The sequence below is a fragment of the Spea bombifrons genome, chromosome 2 (assembly GCF_027358695.1).
Source record: "Spea bombifrons isolate aSpeBom1 chromosome 2, aSpeBom1.2.pri, whole genome shotgun sequence".
Classification (NCBI taxonomy): domain Eukaryota; kingdom Metazoa; phylum Chordata; class Amphibia; order Anura; family Pelobatidae; genus Spea; species Spea bombifrons.
The window spans coordinates 48,608,504-48,620,637 of record NC_071088.1 but is presented as its reverse complement, the minus strand read 5'-3'; the positions used below and the strand labels follow the sequence as shown (position 1 = coordinate 48,620,637).

Here is a 12,134-nt window from a genome sequence, read left to right as displayed (position 1 = left end):
AAGGCATTTCACAGAACACTCTGCCTCCAGAAATGCCTTATGCCCCCCATTTAACACACCCTCCCTCCTCAAAACTTACCGGAGCTTCTGAGTCCCCGGTGCGTAGTCCGGGCAGCGTGTAGAGCTCTACGCGATTCGCGTAGACAACTTCCGCTGCAGCCGGGAGGAGGTGCTGTTAGCAGCAGGGGTTGTCTGCGTCCATACCTGTGAACTCTTCGGGTTTGACCTGGAGATTGCCGGCTGAGCGTAGAGCTCTACACGCTGCCCGGCCTTCGGGCAGACCTTCCCCGGCTGTCAGAGATCAGAGTATGGGTATTTGTCAGTTTGTATAGAAGAAGATGTTTGCACAGTAAATTACACATAATGCACATTTGCCCAAAAATGCTGCATCTATAAGCATTAGCTAATGCCACATTTTTCTTTTAGCATATTAAACATTTTAAACTGTTATTTCAACAGTGTAACTGGTGCCTGATGAGCATTAAATAGGGGTCATATGTACAGTCGTGGCCAAAAGTTTTGAGAATCACAGGAATATTAATTTTCACAAAGTCTGCTGCATCAATTTAGATGATAGCATTCTTCAGAATGTTATGAACAGTGATCAGATGAATTGCAATCAAATGCAAAGTCCCTCTTTGCCATGAAAATGAACTTAATCCCAAAAAATAATTTCCACTTCATTTCAGCACTGCCCCAAAAGTACCAAAAAGCAAGCGCCAGGACTGTCTCCTAAAGTTGATTCAGCTGCGGGATTGGGGCGCCACCAATCCCGCCATGAATAAAGAAGGTACCAACACATCCTTCAAGAGCAACGTCTCCCAACCATCCAAGAACAGTTTGGTGACGAATAATGCATTTTCCAGCATGATGGAGCACCTTGCTATAAGGCAAAAGTGATAACTAAGTGGCTCGGGCAACAAAACATCGAAATTTTGGGTCCATGGCCAGGAAACTCCCCAGGCCTTAATCCCATTGAGAACTTCATTGGTCAATCCTCAAGAACTAACACACTATGGTTCAAAATCTAAGGAGCATAGAACAGATTTTCTTTGCTAATGACATTGCTAACACCTGGCTGAAGAGAGAATGGGAAGTGTACACCAAAGTAGAACTAACAGACAAATCAAAAAGGTACAAGCTTACACTCTTCTCAACTTGGCTGGTTCAGATGCACTAGATAAATATGAATCATTTCACTTTCGAGAGGATAAGGACAAAGAGGATCCTGATATATTAATCAAGAAATTTGATGCTTACCAGAATGGAATGTGATAACGGACAGACATGCATTCAACATGATGGCTCAAAAACCTGACAAAGAAATTCAATCTTACGTGGCTACTTTGAGGCTGCTGGCTGAAAAATTATTTTGGTGCACTCACAGATGAACTAATACATTACAGAATTGTCCGTGGTAGTCACAATGATGCAGTCTGTGCTATTAAGAGAAAAAGATTTGACACTGGAATCAGCCATCAGAATATGTATGTCATTTGAGTGTTCTGAAAGGGCCACTAAGGAACTCAAAAGAGAGGCAGAAGTGTTTGTGGTGCAGCACAACAAAATCAATGCAGCAACTGCAATGGTGAGAATGCTACTGAACGCAACAAGCGACCAGCCTTCAACAAATGTAACTCATGCAACAAACCCTTTTGCAAAGTGCTGCAGGTCCAAAGCTCAAAACCCAGGTGCAAGGGTGATGCTCTCTAGTGGAACTAAGAAAAAATGTGCACAGAATAAATGAAGCGAAAGCTGATGAGCAGCACGATTGTTTTCATTGTGAAAGTGTGGACTTAATTGCACATAAAGGAGAAATATTCACACACTCTCAACGACATGTAACAAGAAGGTCAAGCTGAAAATGGACACTGGTGCTAAATGCAATCGTCATCTACATTGCAGTGCATTGACCCCAACGCCCAAATTGATCAGTCAAACAAAGTAAACCTAAAAGCTAATGGTGGTCAAGCAATTCAGACACTGGGCACTGCCACTCTGTTTTTTTCAGAGGGCCAGTTGTTATTCCACATAGTTGATAGAAATGTGAAAAGCCTGCTAGTCTTACCAGACAGCATGCGACTAAATCTTATCCAACTCAGCCAAAAAGTACACACTGTGCTACAACAGGCTCCTGAAAAGACGAATTATGAGGACCTATTTCGTACTGACAATATTGGTAAACTTCCTGTCATGTATCAAATGAGCCTGAATGAATCAGTGTATCCCACTGTCTGCACACCCCGACGGATCCCACTGGCTATAAAAGACAAGGTTGCCCAAGAGTTGGAAAGGATGACTAGACTGGGCATCATCTCACCAGTGGAGGAGGCTACCCCTTGGGTGTCTGCCATGGCTGCTGCAGTCAAAAAGGATGGCACAGTACGCATATGTGTTGATCCTGTGCACCTTAATAAGGCCCTCCTGAGGCCTCATCACCCATTAAAGACTGTAGAGCAAGTGATCGCTGATATGGCACAGGCAAAGGTCTTCAGCACATTAGATGCTAAGTGTAAATTCTGGCAAATCCCTCTGGATTAGGAATCATCAACACTCACAACATTGATGACCCCATTTGGCAGATACAAGTTCTTACAGATGCCATATGGGATTTTGACTGGAAGTGAAGTCTTTCAGAGATGTATGGAAACACCTCTTTACTGGAGAACCATGTGAAATAGTTGTGGATGATATCTTGATCTTGATAACATCTCCCCTCTGTCAGCTCCTACAGCAAGATGTTGACTGGTGTTGGAATGCACAACATGCCGCTTCGGTAGACACACTCAAAGAACATCTGACAAGTCCACCTGTCCTGCAGTATTTTGATGTGCACAAGCCGGTAATTTTGAACGCTGACGCTTCGCAGCATGGTCTTGGTGCTGTCTTCAAGATGGCAGGCCAGTGGCATTCGTCTCACAAGCCGTTACTGAGACTGAACAACGCTATGCACAAATTGAAAAGGAATTGTTGAGCCTGGTTTTCACTTGTGTGAAATTCCAAGATTATATCTATGGCCTCGCAGTAACTGTTGAGACCAATCATCAGCCTCTCCCATACTGAGAAAACCCCTGCACACAGCGTCGGCATGCATTCAGAGAATGATGCTCAAGCTTCAGTGTTACCACCTGACCGTGATATATAAACAAGGACGGGAACTGTATGTTGCGGATGCTCTTTCTCTTGCACACCTATTAAAGATTATGATGTGTTAGCGCTGTATGGGGTGTTATCATCCAGAAGAATTGAGGAACATAAGCAAAGCATACTGATAGATGCCATCTGCAACCGCCTTGTGGACACCATTCTCAATGGGTGGCCTGGCTCATTTAAGAAAGTGCATTATGACATCCGACCATTCTACTCTATGAGGGATGAATTGACGGTGGATGATGGCATAATTATGCCATCCAGAAATACTACTTAACACAGCTCCATCAAGGTCACCCTGGCAATCAGTCCACTAAGTGTAGGGCACATGAAACCATGTTCTGGCCCACCATGTACAGTGATATTGAAAGAAAAGTCTCCAGATGTCCCCCGTGCAATGCTCTAAGACCACACCATATGAGAGAACTCTTACAACTTTACCAAGTGCCTAACAGACCTTGGTCCTTCACAGCGGCTGTCAGAGATCAGAGTTCCCTGCACCGGTGCGGCACCGGCACCGGTGCGGGGAATTCTCTCTGACAGCCGGGGAAGGTCTGCGCGATGGACGCAGACAACCCCCGCTGCTAGCCACACCTCCTTTCGGCTGCAGCGTAAGTTGTCTACGCGAATCGCGTAGACGTCTACACGCTGCCCCGGCTGCATGACAGGGGAGTCAGAAGCACTGGTAAGTTTGGGGGGGGGGGGCGGGGGATGTTTTAAATGGGGGACATAAGGCATTTCTGGAGGCAGAGTGTTCTATGAAATGCCTTTTAACCCCCTTAATGCCACTCTGCCTCCAGAAATGCCTTTTTAACTCTCTATATGCCACTCTGCCTCCTGAAATGCCTTAAACCTCCCTATATACCACTCTGCCCCATAATATGCCTTTTAACCCCCTTAATGCCAGAGTGACATATAGGGGTATTAGGCATTTCTGTAGGCAGAGTGGCACATAGGGGGTCAAAAGGCATATCATGGGGCACAGTGGCATATAGGGTTAAAAGGCATATCATGGGGCACAGTGGCATATAGGGGGTATAAGGCATTTCTGGGGCAGATGTGCGTAACTGGGGGGGCAGGTTGGAAAATAGAAGGAAATAAAACCAAAATATTTTTCTCAAAAAAAAATAGTTTACATGAATTAACATTTACTGGTAAAACTTTTTTCCTATAGGGTCGTCTTATATTCAGGCTTTTTCTTTTTTTCCTAAATTAATATTCAGATTTGGGGGGTCGTCTTATAATCGGGGTCATCTTATAATCGAGCAAATACGGTATATATATATGTGTGTGGAGACATGGGGGTGGACACTAAGAAGCGAAAAGACAGCAGAGAGTAAAAACTAGAGGAAGAGAGTAGGATTCATGAAGGGTAACAGAAATAAACTGTTTTTCATCACAAGGGTCATCTGTCTACCTCATTACTGCTTGAACACATCTACAATGCATTTGATAGTTGTGTTGGGACTTGTAAGTAAGGTTTATGCACGCTTAGCAGTGTGTAAGTTGTGCAGGTGTAGCTATGTGGTTAAAAGTCACCATTAAAAGGGTTAAATGTCCCTGGTAAGGGCAGTGTTTAATTGGTTCTTTAGTCACGTCTTAGTTCAGGTCAGTCAGAAGATTTGATGATCTAAAATGTAAGGCCAAAAATATCCATTTTAGGTGCTTGTACACACACACTGCGCACATCATATAATCGCATTAAGGAAAAAATTTTCTTTGAGTTTGCATAATCTTACTTTTTTGGACTGTAGTTGTAGTCATTCTTATCTGTTAACAGTGTTTGTGGCAATGTGAATCATAATCAAGTTCAATGTTAGTTTTACAACTGATGTGGTTTTGGATACATTTTCATTCAAATTTCTTGGGCTCATTCACTCCCATTCTTTCACACTCTCATTCATATTCACTCACACTCTTATTCTCATTTACTGTCTCTCAGGCTCTCCGAATGTCTCAATAACCTTTTCCACTGACCGCATCGGTTTCCGTGTCTTGCAGCTCCACTTCTTCTCTAGCATCTTCTTCATCTCTTTGTTCTTCTCTCTTCTTTCTTCCATCTTCTTTCTTCATCCATATCTCCATGGACATGACCTCCTAGTAAATACCCATCCTCCCTGGATTGGAGGATGTCACCGAAAGCACGAGCGCTCTTGCAGGTCATGTCGGCAGAGATGCGGATGAAGAAGGAAGACAGAGAAGAGAGATTCTGCTATTTTCTCTGGCCATAACCAGCCTATTTCCCAGCCCTGTTATGAGTTGTCCTAGCCCCCTGCCTGTATCCTGGAAGACCCTGACTTCCCCTGCCATGTCCTGAAAAAAAAAAACTTTTTGCCCCTGCTTCTATGTCTCTTGTCCATGTTCCAACTTGCAAAATCTTATTTTTTTTTCTGTATTTATATAACTTAGTGAGTTTTTCGCTCTTAGGAACATAAAAAAATAGACGTAAAATGTTCCACATTTATCCGTGTCCATAAGAACAACAACAATGTCATCTCAAGGTTAATGCAACTATTAAAATATCTGTGCAAATGTGTTAAGACTAGTATAATTATAGAGATCTCTGGTGTGAAGAGGACTGTTAGATTTTGCTTTACTGTTAAAAAAAAACCCACAAAAAAACTGATACATGATATACGTCACTGTTTAGTATGAGGGATTAGTGTTAGTATTGAAGCTGTAATTAAAATAAGGACAGTGGTGTGTCATGTGCACAATTTATGCAGATCTGTTATCTGCATTTTTTTTTGCTTAGAGGCTATATTAAGGTTACTTTCAAAATGAATTGTGAAGCTAGTGTTAGATCTGTAATTTCTGTTAGGTGATTAGTCTAAAGAATAGTTGAAAAGTAACATGGGCTTTTCCAGAAAATATCACAATATGTTATGTGGTTTATTTAACCACTTCATGGCAAAAGATACAGAGGAAAACGTATTTTTAAGTTAGTTTTTAGGTATTTAAATATGCAGCCTGTGTTCAGGTTATCTTTGGTAATGTTATTGCATGGTTTGGGCCAGTCTTTCCTCTTCTAGTCCTTAATTTTTTATGTACCCTTTTACTTGTGCTATTTTACATCAAGTACAATCTCTCTTTCTGCAGATACCCCAGGTGAGTTATGCTTCAACAGCCCCAGACCTAAGTGACAACAGTCGGTATGATTTCTTCTCTCGTGTGGTCCCATCTGATACATATCAGGCTCAAGCCATGGTAGATATTGTGAAGGCCTTGAAGTGGAGTTATGTGTCCACATTGGCATCTGAGGGCAGCTATGGTGAAAGTGGAGTGGAGGCATTTATCCAGAAATCCAGAGAGGATGGTGAGGATACATGTATTTTCTGACAGTTTGACAGCATTAGATCATACAGCATTTTAGCATATGTAACAGTTTGCATTATAGTGCTTTGGCAATTGGACTGTTAGTTTACCCTATTGGTCAATTACCAGATTTTGTCCATCAATGTGCATGGTAGATTTTATCAAGGTAAATACAGAGTATTTTAATGATTTGTATTGCATCTGCAGGTAGTGTGTGTGTAGCACAGTCAGTTAAGATCCCACGGGAGCCCAAAACGGTGGAATTTGACAAGATAATCCGTCGTCTACTGGAGACATCCAATGCCAGAGCAGTCATCATATTTGCCAGTGAAGATGATATCAGGTAAAGGTCATAGGGCCTTTTTTACCTGGTCTCCTCTCTGAACGATGGGGCTAAAATTTGTGAGCATGATTACATTTAAAGGGGACTGAAATGAAGTGATGTAATCCTCTTCATGCTGCAGGGACTTGAGGGATCTGTAAAGATTCTGATTGGGTCTCCTGCCATAATCTTTCACTGACTGATCATAAAATTAGGAAACAGTTTGTGTATGCTGCAGCCCCAATGACAAAGCTGTCATGGGGCCACAAACACCTATCAAAGCCTCTCCATGGGATTCCTACGATTGCTGTACTGGGGAACACCTGCGATGTCACAGGAGGCATCACAAGTATTGTTCCCCTGTACAGCAATCTGGAGGTTCCACTGTACAGCAATCGTGCAAACTGAGATCCCCAGGATCATAAAAGACCCAGAAGTGGATGTCTAGACAGCATTCCCACTATGAGATGTGAGGAGAGACATAAGGAAAAAGGGAATAGGGAGAGTAGAAAATGATGTAAAAGGAAGAGGAGAAAGACGACAGAAAGGAGAGAATTCAATGGAGAAACGAAAAAAACAGGTGCTAAAAAAGAAGGAATAGAGAGAGAGAGAAGAAAGAAGGGGAAGAAATTAAAAAAAAATAAAGGGAAAGAAAAAAAGGAGAAAGAAAAACAAAGAGAGAGGGAATGGGAAAGGAGAGAAATAAAAAGGGTTACAGGGAGCAAAAACAAGGAAAATACATAAGAATGAGGTAGAGTGGGGAAGAAAAAGAGAGATAAGAAAGAGAGAGAAAAAAAGTTTTTTGGTCTGCTCCAGATAAACAATGAATTTCTCCAACTTCCTCTATCTTTGCTTTCATATTAACCTTCTATCATTTCTTATTTAATCTTGTTTTCCACCTCCCCAGGGGCGTACTTGCAGCAGCAAGACGAGCTAATCTGACTGGACACTTTATGTGGGTTGGCTCTGACAGTTGGGGTTCCAAGATCTCCCCTGTACTACAGCAGGAAGAGGTTGCAGAGGGAGCTGTCACTATCTTACCGAAGAGGGCCTCAGTTAAAGGTATAAAATCTACTGCCATGCTATTTTTCTATCCTCCAGCACTTTTTCTGCTACTTTTTCTTTCTTTGCCTCTTAATTCATATATTACTTTCTTTGTTAGGCTTTGATCGTTATTTTTCCACCCGGACTCTAGACAATAACAGGAGGAATGTTTGGTTTGCTGAATTCTGGGAGGACAATTTCCATTGCAGGTTGAGTCGAATTTCACTACGGAGAGGGGGCCATGGAAAGAAGTGCACTAGTGAGTACCACCTCTCCAAAAACAGACCCCTTCTAAGGCCAGGGCCCATAGTCTGTAGGGAGAAGGCTGGCCCCTAGGCCCTTCCAGGAGAGCCCAAGGCCTTCCGTGACAACAGATATTTTTTAAAAAAATGATTTAATTATGGAAAAGACGTATTTTGATTAAAGTTACAAAAAAGCAGAGACAATAACATTTTTCTTTTACCAAATTTAAAGCTGTCATGTCCACCTCATACTTTCCAATTTTTCTCAAGAGGCATGAAACAGCTAAATTACTTTTGTTAAGGTGTGTCTGGCATTTAAATCTTTCCATTTGAATTTCTGGATGATTTTATTTTTTATAGTGAATATGTTTTGTAATTCCCTTTTCTCTTTACCTTTCAGACCAGGAGAGGATTGGTATTGGATCTGCATATGAGCAGGAGGGGAAAGTACAGTTTGTGATAGATGCAGTATACGCAATGGCACATGCGCTTCATGCCATGCACAAAGCTGTGTGCCCAGGCATTGTTGGTCTCTGTAAAGGCATGAATCCTGTTGATGGAACTGAACTTCTAAAATACATTCGCAGTGTCAACTTTACTGGTAAGATCAGAAATGTAGGCTGTGCAAGACGTCACAATACAATACCAAGCAAAGCTTATTTTCAGTAGTTTTTTTTTAACTCTGTTAGAGTACATAAGTATGCTTCTCTGCAATCCATATAGGGATTGCAGAGAAGTGCATCAGACCCTAATGCATGGGATGTCAGTAGGCAGAGGAAGCCTGGCAAGTGAAGCAAAGTGGCCCAGTATGTCATGCCTACCTGTCCGGCTGGGGTCCCTCGGCGTTCTTCGCGCCCGTCCTCCTCGTGTGTTGCCGTGCGTCTGGCGCGCACACGAGGGGGCGTGCGTGTCGAGCAGGCACGTCTCCCTGCCACTGACAGTCCTGATCGGGCTGCCGCAGCATGTCAGCGGCGATCGGAGAGACGATCCGCCGCTACATGCTCGCGGCACCCGACCAGTACCTCTTCTGCCTGTGTGGCGCTGCTGTGTCGCTCGCGGCGGCAGCACAGGCAGAGAGGACATTGTGGTTAGCCGCCGCGGGCCCGTCCCGACCTTGGCTATTGTTCTTTGACTACGATCCTGTGCTGCCCGTCCCGACCTTGGCTATTGTTTTTGACTACGCTCCTGTGCTGCCTGCCTCGATCCGGGCTTGTTTATCAGATTTACTCGCCATTCCTGCATTGTGGGTCCATCACCTGTGGTGCCTGATCCGACGTAACACAGTAAAGTATGTGAAAGTCACTCTTGGCAGGCAGCACTGTGTTACGATCACTAATCAAATCCATGAATAATATCAAAACAGCTAGAGAAAAGTAATGCACACAAAGTTCACAGAATTGATGCAACCATCATATACATCAGGGGTTTTTTCTGTAGTGGGCAACCTCATCATACGTGGGTTACACTCATTTTTCAGTGAGAGAAAATATGGCCTTTAATAAGATATGCAGATTGAAATAAAGTAAATAACACAAAACCTTTACTTTTCCTCTCGCTGATTTCTGGGCCTAGAAAGTTTTGTCCTCTGAAGTGACTACAAATTCAGGAGGGTGTTTTATCTCTGGATAAGTAAAAATATCAAAGTTCAATTTATTCCTACAATAAGCAAAGTGCCAAGAAACAGATGACCAAATACATACACCAGGACAGGCTCTGCCACACCAACATCCAAACACACACACCAGGACAGGCTTTGCCACACCGACGCCCCAACACACACCAGGACAGGCTCTTATTATTATTATTATCTTTTATTTATATTGCGCCAACAGTTTACGCAGCGCTTAATACAATACATAAATTCAAGGGATATGACAAGATAAGAATTGACAGACTAAGACAAACCGATACATTAGGTGGAGAGAGTCCTGCTCGCAAGCTTACAATCTTGAGGGAATGTGGTGACAAACATAAGGCACAGAGAAAGGGTGAGAGGTAGTGTGGTGGTTGTATCAATGACAAGGAAGTTCTAGCAGCTAAGATGGTATGCTTCTCTGAAGAAGTGGGTTTTGAGATGTTTCTTGAATGTCGGGAGGGAGGGTGAATGCTGAATGTTTCATGGGAGTAGATTCCAAAGATATGGGGCAGCTCGAGTGAAATCTTGGTAGACAGGAAAAGGAAGAGGAGGAGAGCCTTAGCCCATGGGAAGAACGTAGGGATTGAGTAGGAGAGTATTTGCTAATGAGGTCAGAAATGTATGGAGGAACAGTATTATTAATGGCCTTATATGTCAGTACCAGAATTTTAAATTTAATTCTAAAGGTAATTGTGAGCCAGTGGAGGGTTTCACAGAGTGGGGAAGCAGAAGAGGAGCAACGTGCAAGGAAGATAAGCCTAGCAGCGACATTTAGGACAGACTGTAGAGGAGAGAGTCGAGACAGTGGAATTCCAACCAGAAGAGTGTTGCAGTAGCCAAGATGGGAAACGATAAGTGAATGAACCAGAGTTTTTGTGTATTCTTGGGTGAGGAATGGGCGGATATGGCTGGCGAGGGACTGAATGTGAGGGATGAAGGAAAGGTTAGAGTCAATCTCCTACCTGGTTAGTAGGAGAGATAGCCGTGTTGTTAATGGTGATAGAGAATTCAGGTAGTGGAGTGGAGATGGAGGGAGGGAAGATAATGAGTTCAGTTTTAGAAAGATTAAGTTTCAGGTACCGTTGTAACATCCATGAAGAAGTAACAGACAAGCAATTGGTAATACGGGACATGAGAGATGGAGAGAGATCAGGAGAAGATTTGGGTATCATCTGCATATAGATGATATTGGAGGCCAAATGAGTTGATTAGTTTGCCAAGAGATGAAGTATAACGAGAGAACAGCAGAGGGCCAAGGACTGAACCTTGGGGGACACCAACCGAAAGTAGAAGGGGCGATGAAGTCTTGCCAAAGAAGTTGACAGAGAAGGAACGGTTAGACAGATATGAGGAGATCCAGGAAAGAGCTGTATCTCGAATGCCTATAGAAGCAAGTGAGTCTAGAAAAAGGTGGTGATCACACCAATGCACATGGGGCAGTACACACGGGTGTATACTGGGGGATACATTAAAACCAAAGGGGGACCTGGCTGGGGCATCAATACACAAGGGGACACACAAAAAACAAACCAGTGTGGAAAGCATTTTTTATGCTTTTTGTAGATTAACCCATACTGATGTGGGTGTTTGTGTGGCAAACGTCTGTCCTGGTGTGTGTTTGGTGTGTCGGTGTTGCAGAGCCTGTCCTGGTATGTGTTTTTGGGTGTCAGTGTAGCAGAGCCTGTCCTGGTGTGTGTGTGTCAGTGTGTCAGAGCCGGGTCTGGTGTGTGTGTGTTTGGGTGTCGGTGTGGCAGAGCCTGTCCTGTTGTATGTGTTTGGGTGTCGGTGTGGCAGAGCCTGTCCTGGTGTGTGTGTCTGGTGTGCCGGTGTGTCAGAGCCTAGTCTGGTGTGTGTGTGTGTGTGTTTGGGTGTTGGTGTGGCAGAGCCTGTCCTGGTGTGTGTGTTTGGGTGTCGGTGTTGCAGAGCCTGTCCTGCTGTGTGTGTTTGGGTGTCAGTGTAGCAGAGCCTGTCCTGGTGTGTGTGTCTGGTGTGCCGGTGTTGCAGAGCCTGTCCTGGTGTGTATTTGGCACTTTACTTTCAGTAGGAATAAATACATTTTTAGTTATCCAGAGATAAAATTCCCTACTGAATTTGTAGTCACTTCAGAGGACAAAACTTTCTAGACCCAGAAACCAGTGGGAGGAAAAGTAAGGTTTTCTGTTATTTACTCTGTTTCAATTGGCATATTTCATTAAAAAGGATTAGTGGCACTAAATTGTGGCTTCAGACGTCCCGTGTATGATGACTTTTTTTTATAAGCGTACTGATTACTCTCAATCCCATCACATTAAATCAATATGTGTTAGAAAATCAAGAAAAAGATGGACATGCATAGTGGGCTGATTCGGTGGCGCAACGGGCCACTTGACTAGACTTGCCCCCAGGCCTTAGGCTAAGAGCCCTTCCCTCTATGCGCTATGAAGCC

General features: G+C 43.4%; 1 protein-coding gene across 2 annotated transcripts in view; it reads left to right on the top strand.

The window, feature by feature from the left end:
• Positions 1-12,134, top strand: part of GRM4 (glutamate metabotropic receptor 4) — a 41,851-nt gene that overhangs the window by 23,690 nt on the left and 6,027 nt on the right. For both annotated transcript variants that reach the window (XM_053457852.1, XM_053457850.1), the window contains exons 3-7: positions 6,250-6,466; positions 6,673-6,808; positions 7,695-7,849; positions 7,950-8,090; positions 8,474-8,674. In XM_053457852.1, coding sequence (XP_053313827.1) covers positions 6,250-6,466; positions 6,673-6,808; positions 7,695-7,849; positions 7,950-8,090; positions 8,474-8,674 — 850 coding nt within the window. The remainder of the gene's footprint in view (positions 1-6,249; positions 6,467-6,672; positions 6,809-7,694; positions 7,850-7,949; positions 8,091-8,473; positions 8,675-12,134) is intronic.